Consider the following 17820-nt stretch of genomic DNA (forward strand, 5'->3'; position numbering starts at 1 on the left):
TTTTTTCTTTTCTTTTTTCAGGGGTACGGTTTTTATTTCCTTTTCCCTATACTCTCACCTCTACGTTGATGATGTCATTTTTCTCTCTATTTTTCCTTTTTCTTTTTTTTTTTTGTTACTTTTTTCATCATCTAACATTTTCGATCCGCAAACTCGAGGAAAGTACACACTCCATTGAATATTATATAAAGAGTCGTTCGTTTTATATATTATAAAAGAAAGTGTCTACTTTATATTAATATGAAAGAAAAAAATTTATAAAAAAAAAAAAAAGAAAGAAATTCGTATTTTTTTCGTAAGGATTTTTTCGTTTCTATACGAAAACGAAAACGAAACGAAACGAAACGAAACGAGATTTAACACAGATTGACGAAAAATAATAAAACACGAAATGTTCATAAGTCGTGCGCATTCCCATTTATGAAAATCTAAGAAAGTTTTGATTGTTAAGAAAAAGAGAAAAAAGAAAGAAAGAACAATAAAAACAGCAGGAACGTTTGATTGACAATAAAGTAAATTTATCAACAGGACTTATCTATCACGTAGTTGACAATTAATTTAAACACAGTATTTTCCTTTCATTATCGTATTACTAACACGATCAAAAAGATTAAAAATGAATCATTAAATAAAATAATAATTGTCGTTTGATATGAAACGTATAAAAATAAGAAAACACGTCGTGGGTACGTTTAAAATTAAAATGATAATAGTTGATTAATAAAATAAAATAAAATGAAAAATAAAAAAAAAAAGGAAAATATATATCCTTGATAGATATTAGATTAATAAGTGTAATAGTACATTTTCAGGACAATAACTTCGATCGAAATACATAATTTTCCTCGGATATATGTGGGAGTGAGAGTGAGGAAGTTGGGGGAGGATAGGGGGGTAGTATAGAGGGGTAGGGGGATAGAGTGAAGACCATATGTGCAAGCGATGCACATTTTCCTATATCAAACTGGTTATATTCGCCATCTGGATGAGATATACACGCCCACGCGCGTGAAAGTGTATCGTACTGAACGATCGTGATCGTACGTGGTTAGTGTGGTTAGGAAAAAAAAAAGAAGAAGAAAAAAAAAACGAGTCTTTTTCAAAGCTATCGATCGCGAGAAACAACTACCTATATAAACCAACACATATATATATATATATATATATATATATGTATATGTTGAAAATCATAACCAGATTCGGCCTTCTCAATAGATTATCGTAAGAGAAAATATCAAAAGTGTTTTTTTTATGATATATAAACGATCAAACGTAATTAAGCAAATATATAATATACATATAAATGTGTGTGTGTGTGTATAGAATGATCCATGTTGTTATAAGTTTAAATAAACAAGTATGTATTTTAAATGCATTGATGTTAAAGATAAATAAAAAGGTGCAACACTTTTTTTATACGCGTACGAATTTATCACACGTCGCATCGAACGTTTGATGTGTATATTCATATTTATAAATTAATTATTATCATTGACGATCTCTTTTTTTTTTTTCCTCGTTTTTCGTTAATAGAATAATATTTTATATTATACACATCTTTTTTTTAATTACTTCTTTTAAATCATACGAATTATATAACATTAATTATTTATATAATTCATTTCAAAGTATAAAAACTTAAGAGAATATTATAAACGATTTCATTCATTTGTCTTGTTTTTTTTTATATTATTTACTTCTCTTATGAATTTTTTAACGGAGTGTAAAAGAAAAAGAACAAAAATATGATATATCGAGGGGAAAGAAAAGAATGAAAGGGGAATAATAATCAAGTACGTTAACTCATACACTACGACAACATAGAAAAAGAAAAACGTATGTTAATTTGATAATTTGCCAGTTCTTAAATATAAGAATACGATGACAGGGGCATGTGTATAACAACATTTTATGCCGAATTAATATTATTCCCTTTTCTGACACTTGTACCACTAGCGTAATAATAGTACAATAGGCAATTCTATTATCGATCCCTTCTTTTCCTAGCCTAGCTCCGAGGCGTTATGTTGCTTCTCTAACAGAAAATAAGAGAGAGAGAGAGAGAGGGATAATAAAAAAATGATAGCGAACATTATTCTATGATAAAAAGAAAAACAGCAGAAGAAGAAGAAGAAGAAGAAGAAGGATAAGGGGGGGGGGTAAACTAGACAAGGGATGAAAAGTGAGATTGAACACGGCTGAGATATTTAAAGGATATTAAACTGGTTCCAAAAAACAGTATCAAAAAAAGATAAGAAAAACAAAAAGATAAGAACACTTAGGTAACACCTAATTACAGGGAAAATTCTTCAAAAATACACGAGACAAGAAATAAGAGAGTCGAGTGATTAAGAAGAATCATAAAGAAATGTTAAACTGGTTCAAAAAACAATATCAAGAAAAAGAAAAACAAAAAGATAAGAACACTTAGGTACCACCTAATTACAGGGAAAATTCTTCAAAAATACACGAGACAAGAAATAAGAGAGAGTCGCGAGTGATTAGGAAGAATCCTAAAGAAAGAAAGAAAAAAAATAGAGGACTAGGGTTGGATCGAAGGAAAGAAAAGAGAGGAGAGAATAAGAATGTAGTAGGAAGGGGGATGAGGGGGAGAAGAGAAAACGTGTGCAAGGTAGGGTGACGTGCATGGAAAGCGTGCACTTTGGCGCATCGTTCGTGGAATAAAGCTTGATAGAGATGGTCAGAGTGTAGGGTGGATGGGGTGAGGAGGAGGTGGAGGAGGGAAGGGGAGGGAAGGGGTTCGCGTAACGATAACACGGAAGAATGGTTAAGGGTCCATCGATCGTTTTGAGCCCTCCGCGCGCGTGCTTGCTTCGTACTCTTCGATAAAGAGAACGAGTGGAAAGGGTGGGAAAGGGGGAGGGGGTAGGGAAGAACACGGGGAAGGAGAAGGGGGGTTAAGGGTAAGAGAGAAGAAAGTGGTGGTGGTGGTAGTGGTTGATACTGTTTCTCGTCAATCTATCGTTTCTAAATACACTTTGTATAAGTAAGAATCAAAATTCATGAACGCGATCTTCTCGGGGATCAGTCAATGTCCTCTTGGTCTCTTCTCTGTTCGGTGTCAATGTCCACCCAATATGATATACAATACTAATATATATATATATATTTAATATTATTAAGAATATATATATATTTACTATATTAAGAAATATAGTAATACTATATATATATATATATTATTTTTTATTTATATATAGAATTTATTTTTTCACAACGATCGGTTTAAAATATTTCTCAAAAGATATTAAATTATTGGTCATTGTCTTTTCGTTTTCTTTTTTACTTTTTACCTTTTTTCTTTTTTTATTCTTCCTATTCAATATCTTTTCATACTTTTTTCTTTATTTTTCTGTCTCATCACGATATGCGTATGCATATGCGTATACGTATGCGTGTGTGTGTGTGTGTCATGAGACTGGACAATAAAAAAAAAAGAAAGAAAAAAATGAAACTTGACCTTGTACGATAAATTAAACGACCGTATGCCACGGTTGCGAGACCCCGGTATCAACCCTCTTTCACCCCCTCTTTTCTCTGTATATGTGTGTGTGTGTACTTTTTTGTTTTTTCTTTTTTTAATTAAATTCCTTCATCGAGAAACGAGAGAAATAAGAGTAGAGAAGAGAAGAGAACGGGGGGCGGGGGGAGGGAGTAAAGAGAGAAGTCCGTGAGGCGAGTAGCTTTTAATTAGCCGTCGATGCGAATGTTTGTCACGGTCCGAGGCCGAACGTTAAAAAGAATGCTGCAGTTACACGAGTTCAAAAAAGAAAGAAAAAAATAGTGCCGATGGTTGATAGTAGTGGTGGTGGTGGTGGTGGTGGTAGTGGTGACCGAAGCCAATGAGAAAGAGAAAAAGGAGAAAGAAATAAATATAAAAAAAAAAAAAAAGAAAGAAAGAGAGAGAAAGAGAAACTGACTGGCGTTATGTAATCCTCCCCCCTTCTTCTCCCCCTCCCCCTGCCCACCTCTTCCTTCCATCCTTCCCGAAGGAGTTTGCGGCCGATTTCCTCCCCCTCCCCCTTACCCCGTTGTTCACCCTCAACCAACCATCCCCTTTATTTTTGACTTTCTTGAAAAATCGACTATAATAATCCCCTTTTTTTCATCATTAACCCAAAGCCTATTACGACACACACACACACACACACAACAATGTAGCGAGATGAATTGTAACAAGGGACAATCATTTTTTTTATTTTTAATCCGCAAAACAGAGAAATACTTTTGGAGATAGTATACAAGGACCAAAATAAAGGGACCTTAAAGGACGAGAATGAGATCCTGTTGATGATCATCATCATCATCATCATCATCATCATCATCATCATCATCCTGTGCATTCGATCTCGAGACACACACGTGATATCCTCGCTGTGATACCAAGCCTTCCCTCCCACTCACCCTCGACTATCGATCGGCTTCAGATCGATCCAGCGTGTACGAAGAGAGAGAGAGAGAGAAGAGAAAAAAGAGAAAAAATGAGGAATAGACGGGAAAGGGCGCGTAACGAGAGAAGGACAAAGACAAACAGATAGATAGATAGATGGATAGATGAATAAAAAAATGGTATCGAAAGTGAACAGATCAGATGGTGATGGTGGTTTTGGTAGTGTTGGTTATGGTGATGGTGGTAGTTGGGGTAGCAAGGGATATATCAAATAATAAGTGGAATAATAATAATAATAATCATGAGAAGAAAAATAAACCTATTATTATTATCACATTATTATTATTATTACTAACCTTAATAATAAACTTATATTAGAAGGATGATGCAAAAATGGCGCGCAGGAGCGTGGTTAGGTTGTTCGCCGTGATGAGGTCGATGACGACGATGACGATGATCGTCGGTGACAACGTCAACGTCAACGTCAACGTTGACAACGACACTGACGCTGACAATGAGATCAAACGTCGATAACGAGAATTGCGACTTGCACGTACGCACGAGTGCGCTCGTCAGGTAACGTCTATGATGTGCATTGCCGCTAAATTCCCGGTAACCGATTTGTTTGTTCTCTTTTTCCTTGATTTTGTTCTTAATCCTGTTGCTACTACTGTCACTACTGCTGCTGCTGTTGCTGTTGTTGCAGTTGCAGTTGCTGTTACTGCTGTTCTTGTTGTTGTTCTTTCTCTTGTTCTTATTGATATCGTTATTGTTGTTATTGTTGTTAATTTTTACGTAAACGTTGTTGTTAATATTGTTGTTGTTGTTGTTGTTGTCGTCGTCGTCGTCGTGCAACTCGTCAAAATTTGCCACGGCGTTCATGCCAATTCAAGAGAGACCCGGGACTTGCTGATTTTTCCGTCGTTTTCTTAACATTCGTGTCTCCACTTCGACTCTTATTTTTCTTATTCTTATTATTATTTCTTTGGACTTTTTCTCTTTCTCTCTTTCTCTCTCTCTCTCTCTCTCGCTCTTTCTCTTTCGTAAAAAAAACGACAACGAAAAAGAGGAGGAGGAGGAAGAGGAGGAAAGATGAGATGGAACTTTATTAAACAGCGACAAAATTTTATGTTCTCGACAAACAACAATGTTCCTTATTAATTTTTTTTTTTTTTTTTTTTTTTATATTACTACGAGATTTCTTTTAGATGAGATAATAATATAATCTTCGTTATTTTTAATATCGTTTGTATTCCTCACAGTTTTAATCCTCCTTCTCCTCGTAATCGTAGTTTTCGTAATAGTAATAATAATACTAGTAATAGCTTTTGAACACTGGTAAGAACAATCGTATAGCATGTCGAGTATGAAACACTTATTTCTACGATAATATTATAACACTCGGTATCCTATCACCACCTCACCACTACTATCTGTCGACTAACAGCAGACAGCAGACGCACATGAGAGAATAAGAATAAAACAAAATTGAGAAAATGAAATGGTAGTAATAGTAAGTAGTAGTAGTAGTAGTAAGTAAGTAAGTAGATTTTGGCTTTTGGCAAGTACTCTTTTTTTTTCTCTTCTGGTAGAAATATAGAGAAGGTAGACAGACAGACAGAGAAACACACAGAGAAAGGAAGAAAGAGAGAGAAAGAAACAGACGGAAAGAGAAAAATAGAAAGAATAAAATAAAAAAGAGAGATGGGAAAAGAAATGAGAATAAAAATAGAAGGAGAGAAAAAAGATAGGGGGGGAAAAAGGAAGAAGAGAAGGAGGAATAATACGAAGTAACCGAAACACTCGAGAGAAACGTAGAAGGAAGACGCGCACGATTTCACTACTGATGGTGCTGACTGGTGTGCTACTGCTGATACTGCTGCTACTGCTACCGCCTGCCAGTGGAAGATATAAACGAGCGGCTTTAGGTTTCTGCGCGCGCGAGAAACATGTAGAGAAACGAAGATGGAGAGAAAAATAGAGAAAGAGAAAGAGAGAGAGAGAGATAGAGAACGAGCGAACGAACGAGTACGAGAAAAAGGGGTGAGGGGGAGGACGCGAGTCCGCCACACGAGCGAGGGTGGCTCTCAGCAGCGCCCGAGGTAGGCAACCGGACTGACACGGAATACTCTTTTACGATATGGGAGTCTCTCTCTCTCTCTCTCTTTCTCTTTATCTCTAGAACGTGATGGACATCACCACCACCACCACCAACCACCACCACCACCACCATTGCTACCCACCACCACTACCGTTAGCTTTACCCTACTCGGCGCCGAAGCACCACAAGAAAGCTCAGAGAGGGTGGAGAAAAGACCAAAGCCAGCCAGCCAGAGCTTGCGCTCTCCTCTCTCTGTCTGTCCCTCTCTTTCATCCTGTTAAAACGGTGCACACCGTCCGTCGGCTGTCTTTTTTTACCTTTTCTCAACTTATTCTACAAATTTTCTCATCTCGCGACTCCTACTTTTCTTATCATAAATTATTCCCCAAATCTTATATACTATCCTATCTCGAAGAAATATATAAAATATTATATATGATAGAATGTTACTCTCTTTCTCTCTCTTACAAGATTTGGTGTTTCATTCACTTGTTTTTTTTAAATCTTTCGTTTGATTCTTCTTTTTTTTTTTTTTTTGGAGAATGGAGAGGAGGAAGAATATTTTTCAGAGATTAATATTTATATCGTGGTAAATTGTAATATATCTTATATACAATATTAATACAAAATGCATATGGAATATTTCTACGAGATTTTGTTTCATTCATTTGTTTTTTTTTTTAAATCTTTCAAGATGCACTTTCTCGATCTTTCGTTAGATTCTCTTCTTCTTCTTCCCTTTTTTTAAGGAATGGGAACATTGCTTTTCCAGATTAATATTTATACTCGCGATGAATCGTTCGTTATCTACAAATTACAAGTATTCATTATTTAATATACTTTCGACAAGATCCTATCGATCTTATACACGTATCCATAGTTTGGATTAATGAAATTGAAATTTCCCGTTTAACTTGAAATGAACTTAAATGCGTTTTTGTTTTTATTTTGTTGTTGTTGTAGCGTATTATTTTCTTCCATTCGTTCCCTCTCTTTCTCTATACTTTCATTTCATTTCTTTATTTCTTTTCATTATATATTTTCACTTATTCGATTAAATCGAATGGAATAATTTCAGTTGGACGGTAGAATGCACGCAGGCCAGGGTCGACAAAGTTGCGGTGGTGTCGGCCGTAACGTAGCCGACGCTTTGATCAAGCTCGGTGCCCACGATACGCGTTTTATTTCCGTCGTTGGCAACGACGAACCTGGGACTGCTATATTCCAGAGTTTGAAGGGTGGTGGTGGGACCTTGGAACGTTCCTCTGATTTATCCACGGCTAGGTACGTTTATTTTACATTTCATTTTCTTTTTTTCTTCTTTTATTTTCTTTTACCAAACACCCAAGATATTAAGTTACCGATCTATAGTTACCCCGATCATCATTCGTTAAAATATCGAATTTTGATAGATGCATTTGGGATTGCTCGAAAAGTTCGTATCGATTTTTTCAAAGAAAATATTAATCGTTACAAATTTTATATTAACAATCTAATTTCTATGTAAGTATATTATAGTAGGATTTGACAAAAGTCACATGCATCAATTTTATTATTAACACAATTATGTTCAAGTATTTAAAATAATTACATTCATTGCGTGGTAATGGTGTTACACGACTTTTAGTCTCACCCTGTGTATATATATATATAATACCTCTCGTCCTTTATTCTTTCATTTTATTTATCGTATCTTTTGATTAAACTTTGATACGATATAATGATTAGGATATATTAACGATTAAGTGGAATGTTAAATTATTGATAAATTGTTTATTTTAGTTGCACCGTGATAGTTGATGCTAAAGGTGAATGTTGCTTTATCGTGGGCGAAATGAGTGCATTCGCTGCCATTGATACTGATTTAATAAAAAAATACCAAACGCAATTGGAGAAAGCTAGCATTATCGTCATCGATGCCAATTTACCCACGGAAACTATGGCATTGATCTTAGATATTGCCACCCACGCGAAAATTCCAGGTTAGTGAGAAAATCGATTTAATTGTATACCTCTTTTATTTATTTATTTATATTTTTTTTTTGCTTTTTTTGTTGTTTTTTCTTTTTTTTTTTTTTTTTCTTTCATTATATATTTTATTCGATTTTTTTCTGTATCTATCGAAAACTTACCCTCCATTGTCAGATTATCGTTCAGCTTCATCTCGATCGAANTTTTTTTTTTTTTTTTTTTTTTTTCTTTCATTATATATTTTATTTCGTTCAACGTGCCCATAAAATATATATATAGATATATATGTGTGTATACATTTTATGGAAAATAATTTCATATTCATTTTTAATGTCTCTCTTTGGATATAAACGAATGGACGAAACATTATTAAAGTTTAGAACGATCGATCGGAGCTTTTTACTTTCCTTGTTCTTTTTATATCTCTGATTTCATGACGATCGTATCAAAATTAAGTTTAATAATTAATTATATTAATATATGTTATTTTAATAATAATAATAATAATAATGATAATAATAATATCATATATATAGATTTTCGAAACTCTTCCAATATAAAAAGTAAATTATAAAAAGCAAAAACAAAATAAAAAATGGACAACTAACATAATTGTTGAATACTAATCATTATAAAAATACAAATCATCGGTTAACGTTATCAAAGTAGAAAAAGAAAATCTAAACTAATGATCATTGCAGGTAACTCAAGATCTAAAAAGAAAAGTATATATGTGTAACAATATTTTGAACTATCTCGAACTTGTTTCTTCTAATTCTATATATATATATATATATTTTTTTTCTTTTTCTTATTTTGCTTCGTGTTATTTTATTACTAACTTCTATTGGTACTTGCACTGCAAGATAATAATGCTGGAATTATGAAGTTAAATTTAATATATATGTAAATATTTATATTAAAAAAAAATTGTCAGTCTCCCTACTTAATTTGGACGGAACGATATTGTACTGTATCGCATTTTTAACTCGTCGTACGACATACTGAATGAAATACAACTGTATCTTTGTCTCATGTTATATAAGCTATAGAAGATTCTATGTAAGTTTTGTTCTTTACTTCCATTATATGTATCCGGTTCTTGGCGGAGCATGATGACTTTGTGGATTAGGTTGCATTTGCATGACAAGATTTCGAGATTCTTTACGATATGTATAACCTGCTCGCGCATTTAAATATAATAAAAATGCGGCTAATGAATGAAGCATAAAAGATATAGCAGCGAGACCATAAGACCACGATAAGTGATTGAAATTTGGATACATTAACCAATCCCTGCGCCAACACTGACCTCCAAATATAGCGACTGCCAAAAATAATAAGGCACCTAGAATATCAAACGAATTTTAACATAAATAATATTAATATCTTTCTTTATAACAAATATATATATATATATAGAAAACTATTTAAGAATATGATCCTTTAAGAATAATATCCTAATATATTTACCAGTTGTAGCATTGAATATAAATGCTGCGGCAGAGAGAATCCATTCATAGTGTAATACAAATCTCAGAGGCCATCTTATTAAAATCAATACAATAATTGCTTGCGAAGCAAATGATAATATTAAAGAGAGTGTTACAAATGCTTGTACGACCATAAGCCAAACCGGTAATAACCATTCCCTTATGACAAAGTATTCTTGAGAAAAAACATGGTGGCATCCATCAAATAATTTATCAAACTGATAATATGGATAGCGAAATTGATCAAAACAATACTCCCAAAGACCCATATGTTTGAAGGTACTAAAGGTGTCATGATACGATTCAATCCAATAAGGACTGGAAACAAACAAAATTGATATTATTTCACAATAGAATTTTATTAATTATTATACGTTAGTAAATTTTTCTATCGGTTCTATTAATTACCTTGTAAAGGACATCAACAAAAGTAATCCAGCAATATATGTTATAACGCCTCCAAAAACCACAGCATCTATTTAGGAAAACATCAAAATGCATTATTATTATTAGAGGTTATGTTATAAATACTAAAATAATCATTTAAATAACATCTTACTTGATGCTTTTGGATAATCTTGTTTGTCGACCGTCATTTTCGTTATTTTTTTTCCTTGATATTCTTTATTCCAAAATATTATTGAAAGAAATAAGTTTTCACAGGATATTGCTCACTGAAGTTGATGTCACTTGTGTTTCAATACATGCCACACCTTAATGTTACGTTTTCACAATACCAATAACATACAAATTTTGATCAAGATATTAATCAATTTTAAAACAAATTATAGTATAATTAATCACAAGGAAACAATTATTTATATCATTATAAAATGAAAAATAACATGATTATTACGTATTCATGAAAATTAAATAAAATTAATATTACGAATTTACGAGCGCACGTGGCACTATCTTCTGGAATAAATTTTAATTAATTAATCGCGCGTAATTTTGAAATTTAAACTTATCTCTTCAACTTATGATTATATATTTTATTCTATAATTTTTATTATTTATATAATTTTGTGTTTCAGTTTGGTACGAACCAACGGATGTACGTGTAGCAACAAAAATATTCGAAATTGGATCGCAATGGGAAAATACGTTGCATTTTGTATCGCCAAATAAAAATGAATTATTAGCCATAAGTAAATATTTAGATATACCAGTACCCGACAATAAATTAATTACATTGGATGATTTCAACGAATTATCGAATCATTTAGCAAAGTATATTCCAGTAATCATAAGTACTTTAGGATCAGAAGGTGTTTTGGTAAGTATATATTACATGCTTTTAGAATAAAACTTATTTCTTCGTTATTTTAACAATAATATTTGGCTATATTTAGATAACACGTGAAGCTCAAAAAACTGACCCTTTTTATGATGAAAATGGTGTTCTAATGAAGAACGGTGCAGTTAATTCTCGATTATACACACCGTTATCTCAAATTTCCAAAATTCCAAATGAAACATTCAGCACCAGTGGTTGTGGCGATTGTCTTGCTGCAGGAATAATATATGGCATTCATAAAAGTCTGAACGAAGAAAATTGTATAAATTTAGCTCTCAAAGCTGCTGCTCTATCTTTGAAATCTTACAAACCTGTTCCTTCAACATTATCATATATATCAAATATATCAAATTATATATAAAATAATTTTCATAGCTATAAAGTTATCAATAAAATTGTTAATATTACAAAAAAAATTTATTATGTCATATTTGTGATATGTAATATTATATATTTCATTTTTTATTTTAATAAACATATGTTATATATAATATACAGCAGTTAAAAAATGTTCTTATCTTAATTCTTAAAGTGACGCAGATATTTTTTATGTACCCTTAAAATTGTACTCTTGGACGGAGACTACATGACCATTGCATTTTTTTTTAACACAAAGGTTAAACAATATAAAGTTTATGTATTGTACATTTACATATTAGTATTGTGAATTATAGCCTACCAGGCATGAAACTTTTTGCCTACAATACTGAATAATACCCAAAACACGTATCATGTTTTACATAAAAAATATATGTATTGCAATTCATTGAAAATATCATTATAGATATAACAAAAATAAAAGTAAAAATATTTAGTAAAAATGAAGAAATTTTTGGGCAAATCATTTAAACGGCTTAAATGATAATATTTCTTAACATGTTTAAAGGCAGTTTTGTTATATAATTTATATATCTATAAAAAAAAAATATATACAAAATAATATATCTTTAAAAAGATATTATAGTTCCCTGTTATTTAATATCTAAATACTAATAAAATATTATATGAAAATATATAAATCTTTCATCGACTTAATTTGTATATAATCTAATGTGCAAAATATATATATATATATATATAAATGTGTATATAAACCTAATCTTATTCTTCTTTCTAAGTTTTCATTATGGACGAAATTTTATCAGAGAGTTAGCAGATAAAAATATCTGTATGTTATTAAAAATAAAATGCATAATATGGTGTTTCACTTATGCACGAGATTCAAGTTGAAATTTAGTTTGAGATTCTGTAACATATTTACGTTTTTTATATTGAATATTTGCTTCAATGTGAAGCAGAGCACTTGCTACAAGCATCAGTACGCTCCCAATTACAGCTAACGCGAAAGACCATCCTAAGTAATTATTTGTATGACCAGGCATCCATTCATCCGCATTTCCAAGACAGGCAAATATGATAACAGCGATGCAACCGCTAATGCCACCAACTAAGACCACATATGCGATGAGCTTGATAAGCTGTACATATTGCTTCTGCTCTTGACCACAACACAAAGCATATAATAAAATACCAACAAATGATATCATACTAAGCAGAAAGCAAACTGTGAAAAAGAATTGTGTGGCTATCATAAATGCTGTAACAGAAAACAAAATTGTTTATATGAATTGTCATTAAAAATATTCATCAATAATCAAAGTATACTTTTACAATGTGTAAACTTACGGGGTAATAGAAAACCACGAATTTCAGAATAACCTTTGGTAAAAGGATCGTATACCCATCTGCAGCCAACAAAAAAGCGAGTTGGTGCATCTGCTTCACGAGGATTTGGTAAAGATCTAAAGCAATGACTCCAAAGGCCCAACTTGTCAAGTTGTGCACTAGTGATTCGATAATCGCTCACTAACCACGCGGGTGTACCAAATGCTATGCATACACATAGAAATGCCAATAAAAACACACCTATTCCTATATTTCCCGATAAACTTCTTTTCTTCATGATGAATTTTAAACCAACTGACGCTTTCCCTTAATTATACTTTTCTTTTTTACTCACTTAACAATGTATGACAACGATACTCTGAAAGTAAGAGTCTACTATTTATTATCAAACGTTGTCCCACGGTATTAACCGCACCCCAGGAAATTTCAAAGTACCGTGCCACACCCAACAGCTATGTATGTGATGTTTGTGTATCACACAATGTGTCACAATATTATACTGCACTGTTCTGTTACGTTTGACCCACCCAATTCAATTTTATTCAACCCTACTCGATGTGACCTAATCTTCAAGCTACTACACAACTGTCTTGTAAACTGAAATTGTGTCATTAAGTATTACTGCGCATGCGCCGAATACGATCTACGTACGAATCAATGGCGCGATTTAATTATAGATTTGAAAAAAGAAATGAATAATAACATATTTCGATTCATTTCTATCTCATTCATATTACTTATATATACATATATTTTTTCATTCCTCGTTAATAACATCAACGATACTACGATATGATAGAAAGTAATGAAATAATTTATTCATGTAATGATAATTACGAGATGATTCATTGCCATTCGAACTCTATTCTTACGTCGTTTGAAATACTCCATGTCCTTGCATGACAATCGTGAGAAACTTGTTTTTTTCTGTTACATTATACGCTGTTCACAATTTCAGGGTTATTATATGCATAAAGACACGCAGATTCTATTTCTCATTGTAACTCCTTATGAAATCCATCTTTTGATTCTTCATTCGTTTCTTTATTTCTTTTTTTACTTTTCTTTTGTATGTAATGTATTTTATTTTTTAGGTTTTAATACAAAATTCTATAATACAATAATACAAAAAAAAGAGATAAAAAAGCTTTAAATTTACAGTAATTTACTTGAATAATTTTTGATTCTTTTTTGAATTTTTTTTAGACCATTTTGCTACAAACGATTTAACATCAAATTTTCTTTGACATCCTTTATAATTCATATACCTTATTTTTCCAAATACTTCACGTTCTGTAAAACCTTGATCATGAATACCACAAATTGACCACATACAACCTGAAGAAAAATAATAACTTTGTAACATTTATCCAATAAACAGATTTATATAGATTTTATACTTATTGTTTTGGTATAAAAATTGATGACACACCAACATAACCATTAGGATCATTTCCATCTAAACTATATTTATCATTTAGTAAAAGTGCCCATTCAAGAGCATTTTCTGGGGTTGGACTCCATTCTAATATTTTTTTAGCCCAATACATTCGTAAAAATCCGTGCATTTTTCCTTCCTGTACTAATTGATTTTGAGCTGCATTCCATAAATCATCATGCGTCAATGAATTTTCCAATTCATTCAAATTATATACATACTCGCGTTTATCATTTCTATAATAGATTTATATATTGTAATAATTTATACAAAAAAATTAATGTAAATTTAAAAGATCAGCGAACCAATTACCTATGTTTATTTAAAGTTTCTATCGCCCATTCATAGGCACCCTTCATACTATCATAATTTTCATTGTAAAAACAAAAATTATCACTGAGTTCACGACGAATAATAGCTTCTTCCATAAAAACTTCCAAAGACCTTCCAATAGTCTTTTTATGCTCCATTACTTCTAAGATACAACGCTGTACTGATATCATACCAAAATGAAACCAAGGCGACAAATGACTAACAGCATCGGATACTGGATCATTACGCTTGGAATGGTATTCTTTTAATCGATTTTTTATAAAGTTATCCAATTCTAAAATACCACCTGAATATCCAGGCTTCGCCCATGCGACTTCTTTTACTGATTTATCTGCTTTTACATTTTTCAACGCGTTATTCCATTCATTTTTTGGAAACGATTCTGTCGTAGAATATTCATGTTTAATAACAGGTGGAAAGCCCGTTAAATATTCTTCTAACTTAGAATTTATTTTTGGGCGTATTGTTCTTGCAGCATATTCTAATTTATCCGAAGCAAGCCAACAAGGTACAATATTGTGCGCATCTACCTTTACAAAGAAATATAGAGAATTACTAATATTAAAAATATAATTGTAATGAATATTTTTCTATAAAAAATCTCTAATATATACTTGACACATAGGAACATCATCTGGTAGTTTATCCATTACTTCTTCGACAAAACCCATGGGTAATTTTAGAGGAAAAAAGTCAGTAATAACTGCACCTATTTTATATTTTTTAACAAAATTTGGTACTAATGAACTTGGTTCGCCGTCTAACAAATGAAAATTAATATTCAAATCTATACATTCTTTTTCAACTTCCATTAAACCATTTAAAAGGAATTTGTAATGGCGCATTGTTGCATTAAGAAATTTGGGTAATATACAGAAACAAATATGAAGTGGCACGTTGTTTTTTATAGCTGTTCTTTGTGCAAATAGAAGAGCCCAATTATCTAAAATAATATATTATACGTGTTATATTATATTATTCTAATTTGTTTTCAAAATGTCGTATATATTTACCTTGAACCCTAGCATCGCGAAACATCCAATACAAAATACCCTTACAATCTTTTATATTATTTGATTGTTTTAACAATTTAACCCTTTTTTTATTAAATTGAAAGTCCATCACAGAATCTGCTACCTATATAAAATTAAATTCATACATGTAAAAACGATATTTGATGATTTAATAAGAACAAATAATAATATTTATAAGATTATCTGCATAAACACATGTGCATCTCACATTCTTTCTATCGTTTTCTATTTTGGTTATTAAATCTATAGTCTTCAATTTTTTTGTTGGTGGTCCTTCCGCCATTATTGTTTCTAAAACACTCTTCACTTTTATATTAACTTTCTATTATATAGAATCAAGATTAATACACAAATAAATATTATTATTATTAAGTACAATGCACGAGTTTAATTATAAAAACAATCTCCGAAAACGTGATAGTATTTACGCGCCAAAGGATCACAGCTAACTGAATAAGTGAGTCAAGTTAAAGTAGAAATTCGCAATCGTTTGTTATTTATATTCAAACAATATTTGAATTATTTTTATTGAAATAAGAAAAGAAATAAAATAAAAGATTAATTTGTTATGCTTTTTTTGTATCTAAAATTATATATTTTATAATCATAAAAAATTATCTACCGTTGTGTTAATTTAGATTTATCTATTTAACTACTGTCGATATTGTAGATTTCTTCAAATGAAATATCATAAGACGGTAAGTTCATTTTCGTATTTAACGATTCAGTATGGTAAGTATTCGTTATATCATAGATGGTAAAATATATTTAAAATCGAGAGAAAAAAGACAAGTGTAAAATAATTTAACATATTTTTATATATATATATATATACATATGTATATGTATAAAAACATAATATTATTATAAATGAATATAAATGAATATAAATGTTATTAAATAATTTAACAAAAGAAATGAAATTACCTCGAATGATTTAATTTTCCGTATCTCGAAACCATTTTACCCGATTATGACTTTTTAATTATAAAGGACTATGGCAAAAGGATATTTTTATTGAAATGAAAAAAAAAAAACAAAGAAAAGGAAGAAAACTACGAATCTTGAAGATAAGCTTTGAAGAAAGTATGAAAATGTTAGATAAGTTTTCCGGAAAATCTAAATTTTACAAATGATTGAAGCGCTCTCATAATAGGAAAGTATAGAAACGAGGAAGAGGAGGTTTATTCGGATTGCGTATCCCGAGGGAGAAGAAAAAGGATTGTTCCAGTTACTATACATAGCAAGCTAGCTAGCTAGCCATCTAGTTGCCTGGCCTAGAGTTCGTTTCATTTTTTTCCTGGAAGAAAATTCGTCACTTCTTTTTCCGAAAGAAAACGAAGGACATATAAACAGGCTGTTAGGATGTCAAAGTTCTATCGTTTCCTACATTTTCCCCATTTTCACGTGAAACCGGATACACGAGGCTATCCGATTATTCAACGGATGAAACGAGAGAAAATTCCCAACAGCGTGAGGATGAATTTCCCTTACGACTAGGAGTTTATGTTAACGATGGAAGAGAAAAATTCTGGGAAAGATGGTGGTGGTAAGTGGAATCCATGCTTGCCTACGGGATACCCTCGGTTCAATGAAATCCTGGTCGGTTTTAGGACTAGACAATCGTTTTGACGATCGTATGTCAAAGTTAAAGAGATTACGATATGTTGGTTTGTGACGTTTAGTTATCATCCTTGACGATAGTTGATATTATTCTTATTTTTATATATATTATTATAGTGAAGAATAATTCGAATAATAAATTGACACGAGTACGATACAACAGACGCAAGAACATAAACCTATATATCATTATTATTCTATTTAATTGTTTTATTTCATTGTTTAAATATAAATAAAAACAATTTTTTCGAAACTACGATGATTTTTATATGGTATTTATTTTTTATCATGTCAAGTTTAATATACGTACGATAAACGTTAAAATAAACATTAACTTTTATACTTTTATTTATTATTTTTCATATACATATATCTTTTTTTTTATTTCTACGCGAAACACAGGAAAATACTCGGAAATTCTATGATACCC

General features: G+C 31.4%; 5 protein-coding genes across 5 annotated transcripts in view; 1 reads left to right on the plus strand and 4 right to left on the minus strand.

The window, feature by feature from the left end:
- The window catches only part of LOC106793811, a 36719-nt gene extending 31575 nt beyond the window's left edge, over nucleotides 1-5144 (minus strand). The window contains exon 1 of the mRNA XM_014761038.1: nucleotides 4768-5144. The gene's annotated coding sequence lies outside the window, so the exon portion shown is untranslated. The remainder of the gene's footprint in view (nucleotides 1-4767) is intronic.
- The window catches only part of LOC106793809 (pseudouridine-metabolizing bifunctional protein C1861.05), a 53303-nt gene extending 41651 nt beyond the window's left edge, over nucleotides 1-11652 (plus strand). Inside the window, exons 7-10 of the mRNA XM_014761033.1 lie at nucleotides 7591-7796; nucleotides 8295-8494; nucleotides 11014-11255; nucleotides 11332-11652. Of these exons, the coding sequence (XP_014616519.1) occupies nucleotides 7591-7796; nucleotides 8295-8494; nucleotides 11014-11255; nucleotides 11332-11637 (954 nt within the window). The 3' untranslated portion in view covers nucleotides 11638-11652. The remainder of the gene's footprint in view (nucleotides 1-7590; nucleotides 7797-8294; nucleotides 8495-11013; nucleotides 11256-11331) is intronic.
- LOC106793814 lies at nucleotides 9050-10865 on the minus strand. Its single transcript, XM_014761042.1, has 4 exons — nucleotides 10536-10865; nucleotides 10385-10451; nucleotides 9957-10294; nucleotides 9050-9831 (listed from the first exon to the last, which is right to left on the minus strand). The coding sequence occupies exons 1-4, from the start codon at nucleotides 10570-10572 to the stop codon at nucleotides 9569-9571; spliced, it is 705 nt and encodes a 234-aa protein (XP_014616528.1). The 5' UTR covers nucleotides 10573-10865; the 3' UTR covers nucleotides 9050-9568.
- Nucleotides 11653-12324: 672 nt separating the features above from the next.
- On the minus strand, nucleotides 12325-13605 carry LOC106793816. Its single transcript, XM_014761044.1, has 2 exons — nucleotides 12963-13605; nucleotides 12325-12873 (listed from the first exon to the last, which is right to left on the minus strand). The coding sequence occupies exons 1-2, from the start codon at nucleotides 13237-13239 to the stop codon at nucleotides 12485-12487; spliced, it is 666 nt and encodes a 221-aa protein (XP_014616530.1). The 5' UTR covers nucleotides 13240-13605; the 3' UTR covers nucleotides 12325-12484.
- Nucleotides 13606-14033: 428 nt separating this feature from the next.
- On the minus strand, nucleotides 14034-16197 carry LOC106793812 (deoxyribodipyrimidine photo-lyase). Its single transcript, XM_014761039.1, has 6 exons — nucleotides 15976-16197; nucleotides 15747-15870; nucleotides 15348-15676; nucleotides 14713-15263; nucleotides 14395-14636; nucleotides 14034-14300 (listed from the first exon to the last, which is right to left on the minus strand). Exons 1-6 carry the CDS (start codon nucleotides 16048-16050, stop codon nucleotides 14128-14130), a joined length of 1494 nt encoding a protein of 497 aa, XP_014616525.1. The 5' UTR covers nucleotides 16051-16197; the 3' UTR covers nucleotides 14034-14127.
- Nucleotides 16198-17820: the final 1623 nt, after the last annotated feature.

Source organism: Polistes canadensis, unplaced genomic scaffold, assembly GCF_001313835.1.
Source record: "Polistes canadensis isolate GaletaPanama2010 unplaced genomic scaffold, ASM131383v1 scaffold_19, whole genome shotgun sequence".
Classification (NCBI taxonomy): Eukaryota; Metazoa; Arthropoda; class Insecta; order Hymenoptera; family Vespidae; genus Polistes; species Polistes canadensis.

Excerpts from the sequence above, each read along its gene's own strand:
- LOC106793814 (XM_014761042.1), bottom strand. The coding sequence starts at position 10,572 with ATGACGGTCGACAAACAAGATTATCCAAAAGCATCAA. Across the intron at positions 10,295-10,384 it reads TTGTTGATGTCCTTTACAAG|TCCTTATTGGATTGAATCGT; the intron begins GTAATTAATAGA and ends GTTTGTTTCCAG. Across the intron at positions 9,832-9,956 it reads TATATTCAATGCTACAACTG|GTGCCTTATTATTTTTGGCA; the intron begins GTAAATATATTA and ends TTGATATTCTAG.
- LOC106793812 (XM_014761039.1), bottom strand. The coding sequence starts at position 16,050 with ATGGCGGAAGGACCACCAACAAAAAAATTGAAGACTATAGATTTAATA. Across the intron at positions 15,871-15,975 it reads TAGAAAACGATAGAAAGAAT|GTAGCAGATTCTGTGATGGA; the intron begins GTGAGATGCACA and ends AATTTTATATAG. Across the intron at positions 14,301-14,394 it reads TGATCCTAATGGTTATGTTG|GTTGTATGTGGTCAATTTGT; the intron begins GTGTGTCATCAA and ends ATTTTTCTTCAG.
- LOC106793816 (XM_014761044.1), bottom strand. The coding sequence starts at position 13,239 with ATGAAGAAAAGAAGTTTATCGGGAAATATAGGAATAGGTGTGTTTTTA. Across the intron at positions 12,874-12,962 it reads TCGTGGTTTTCTATTACCCC|CATTTATGATAGCCACACAA; the intron begins GTAAGTTTACAC and ends TTTCTGTTACAG.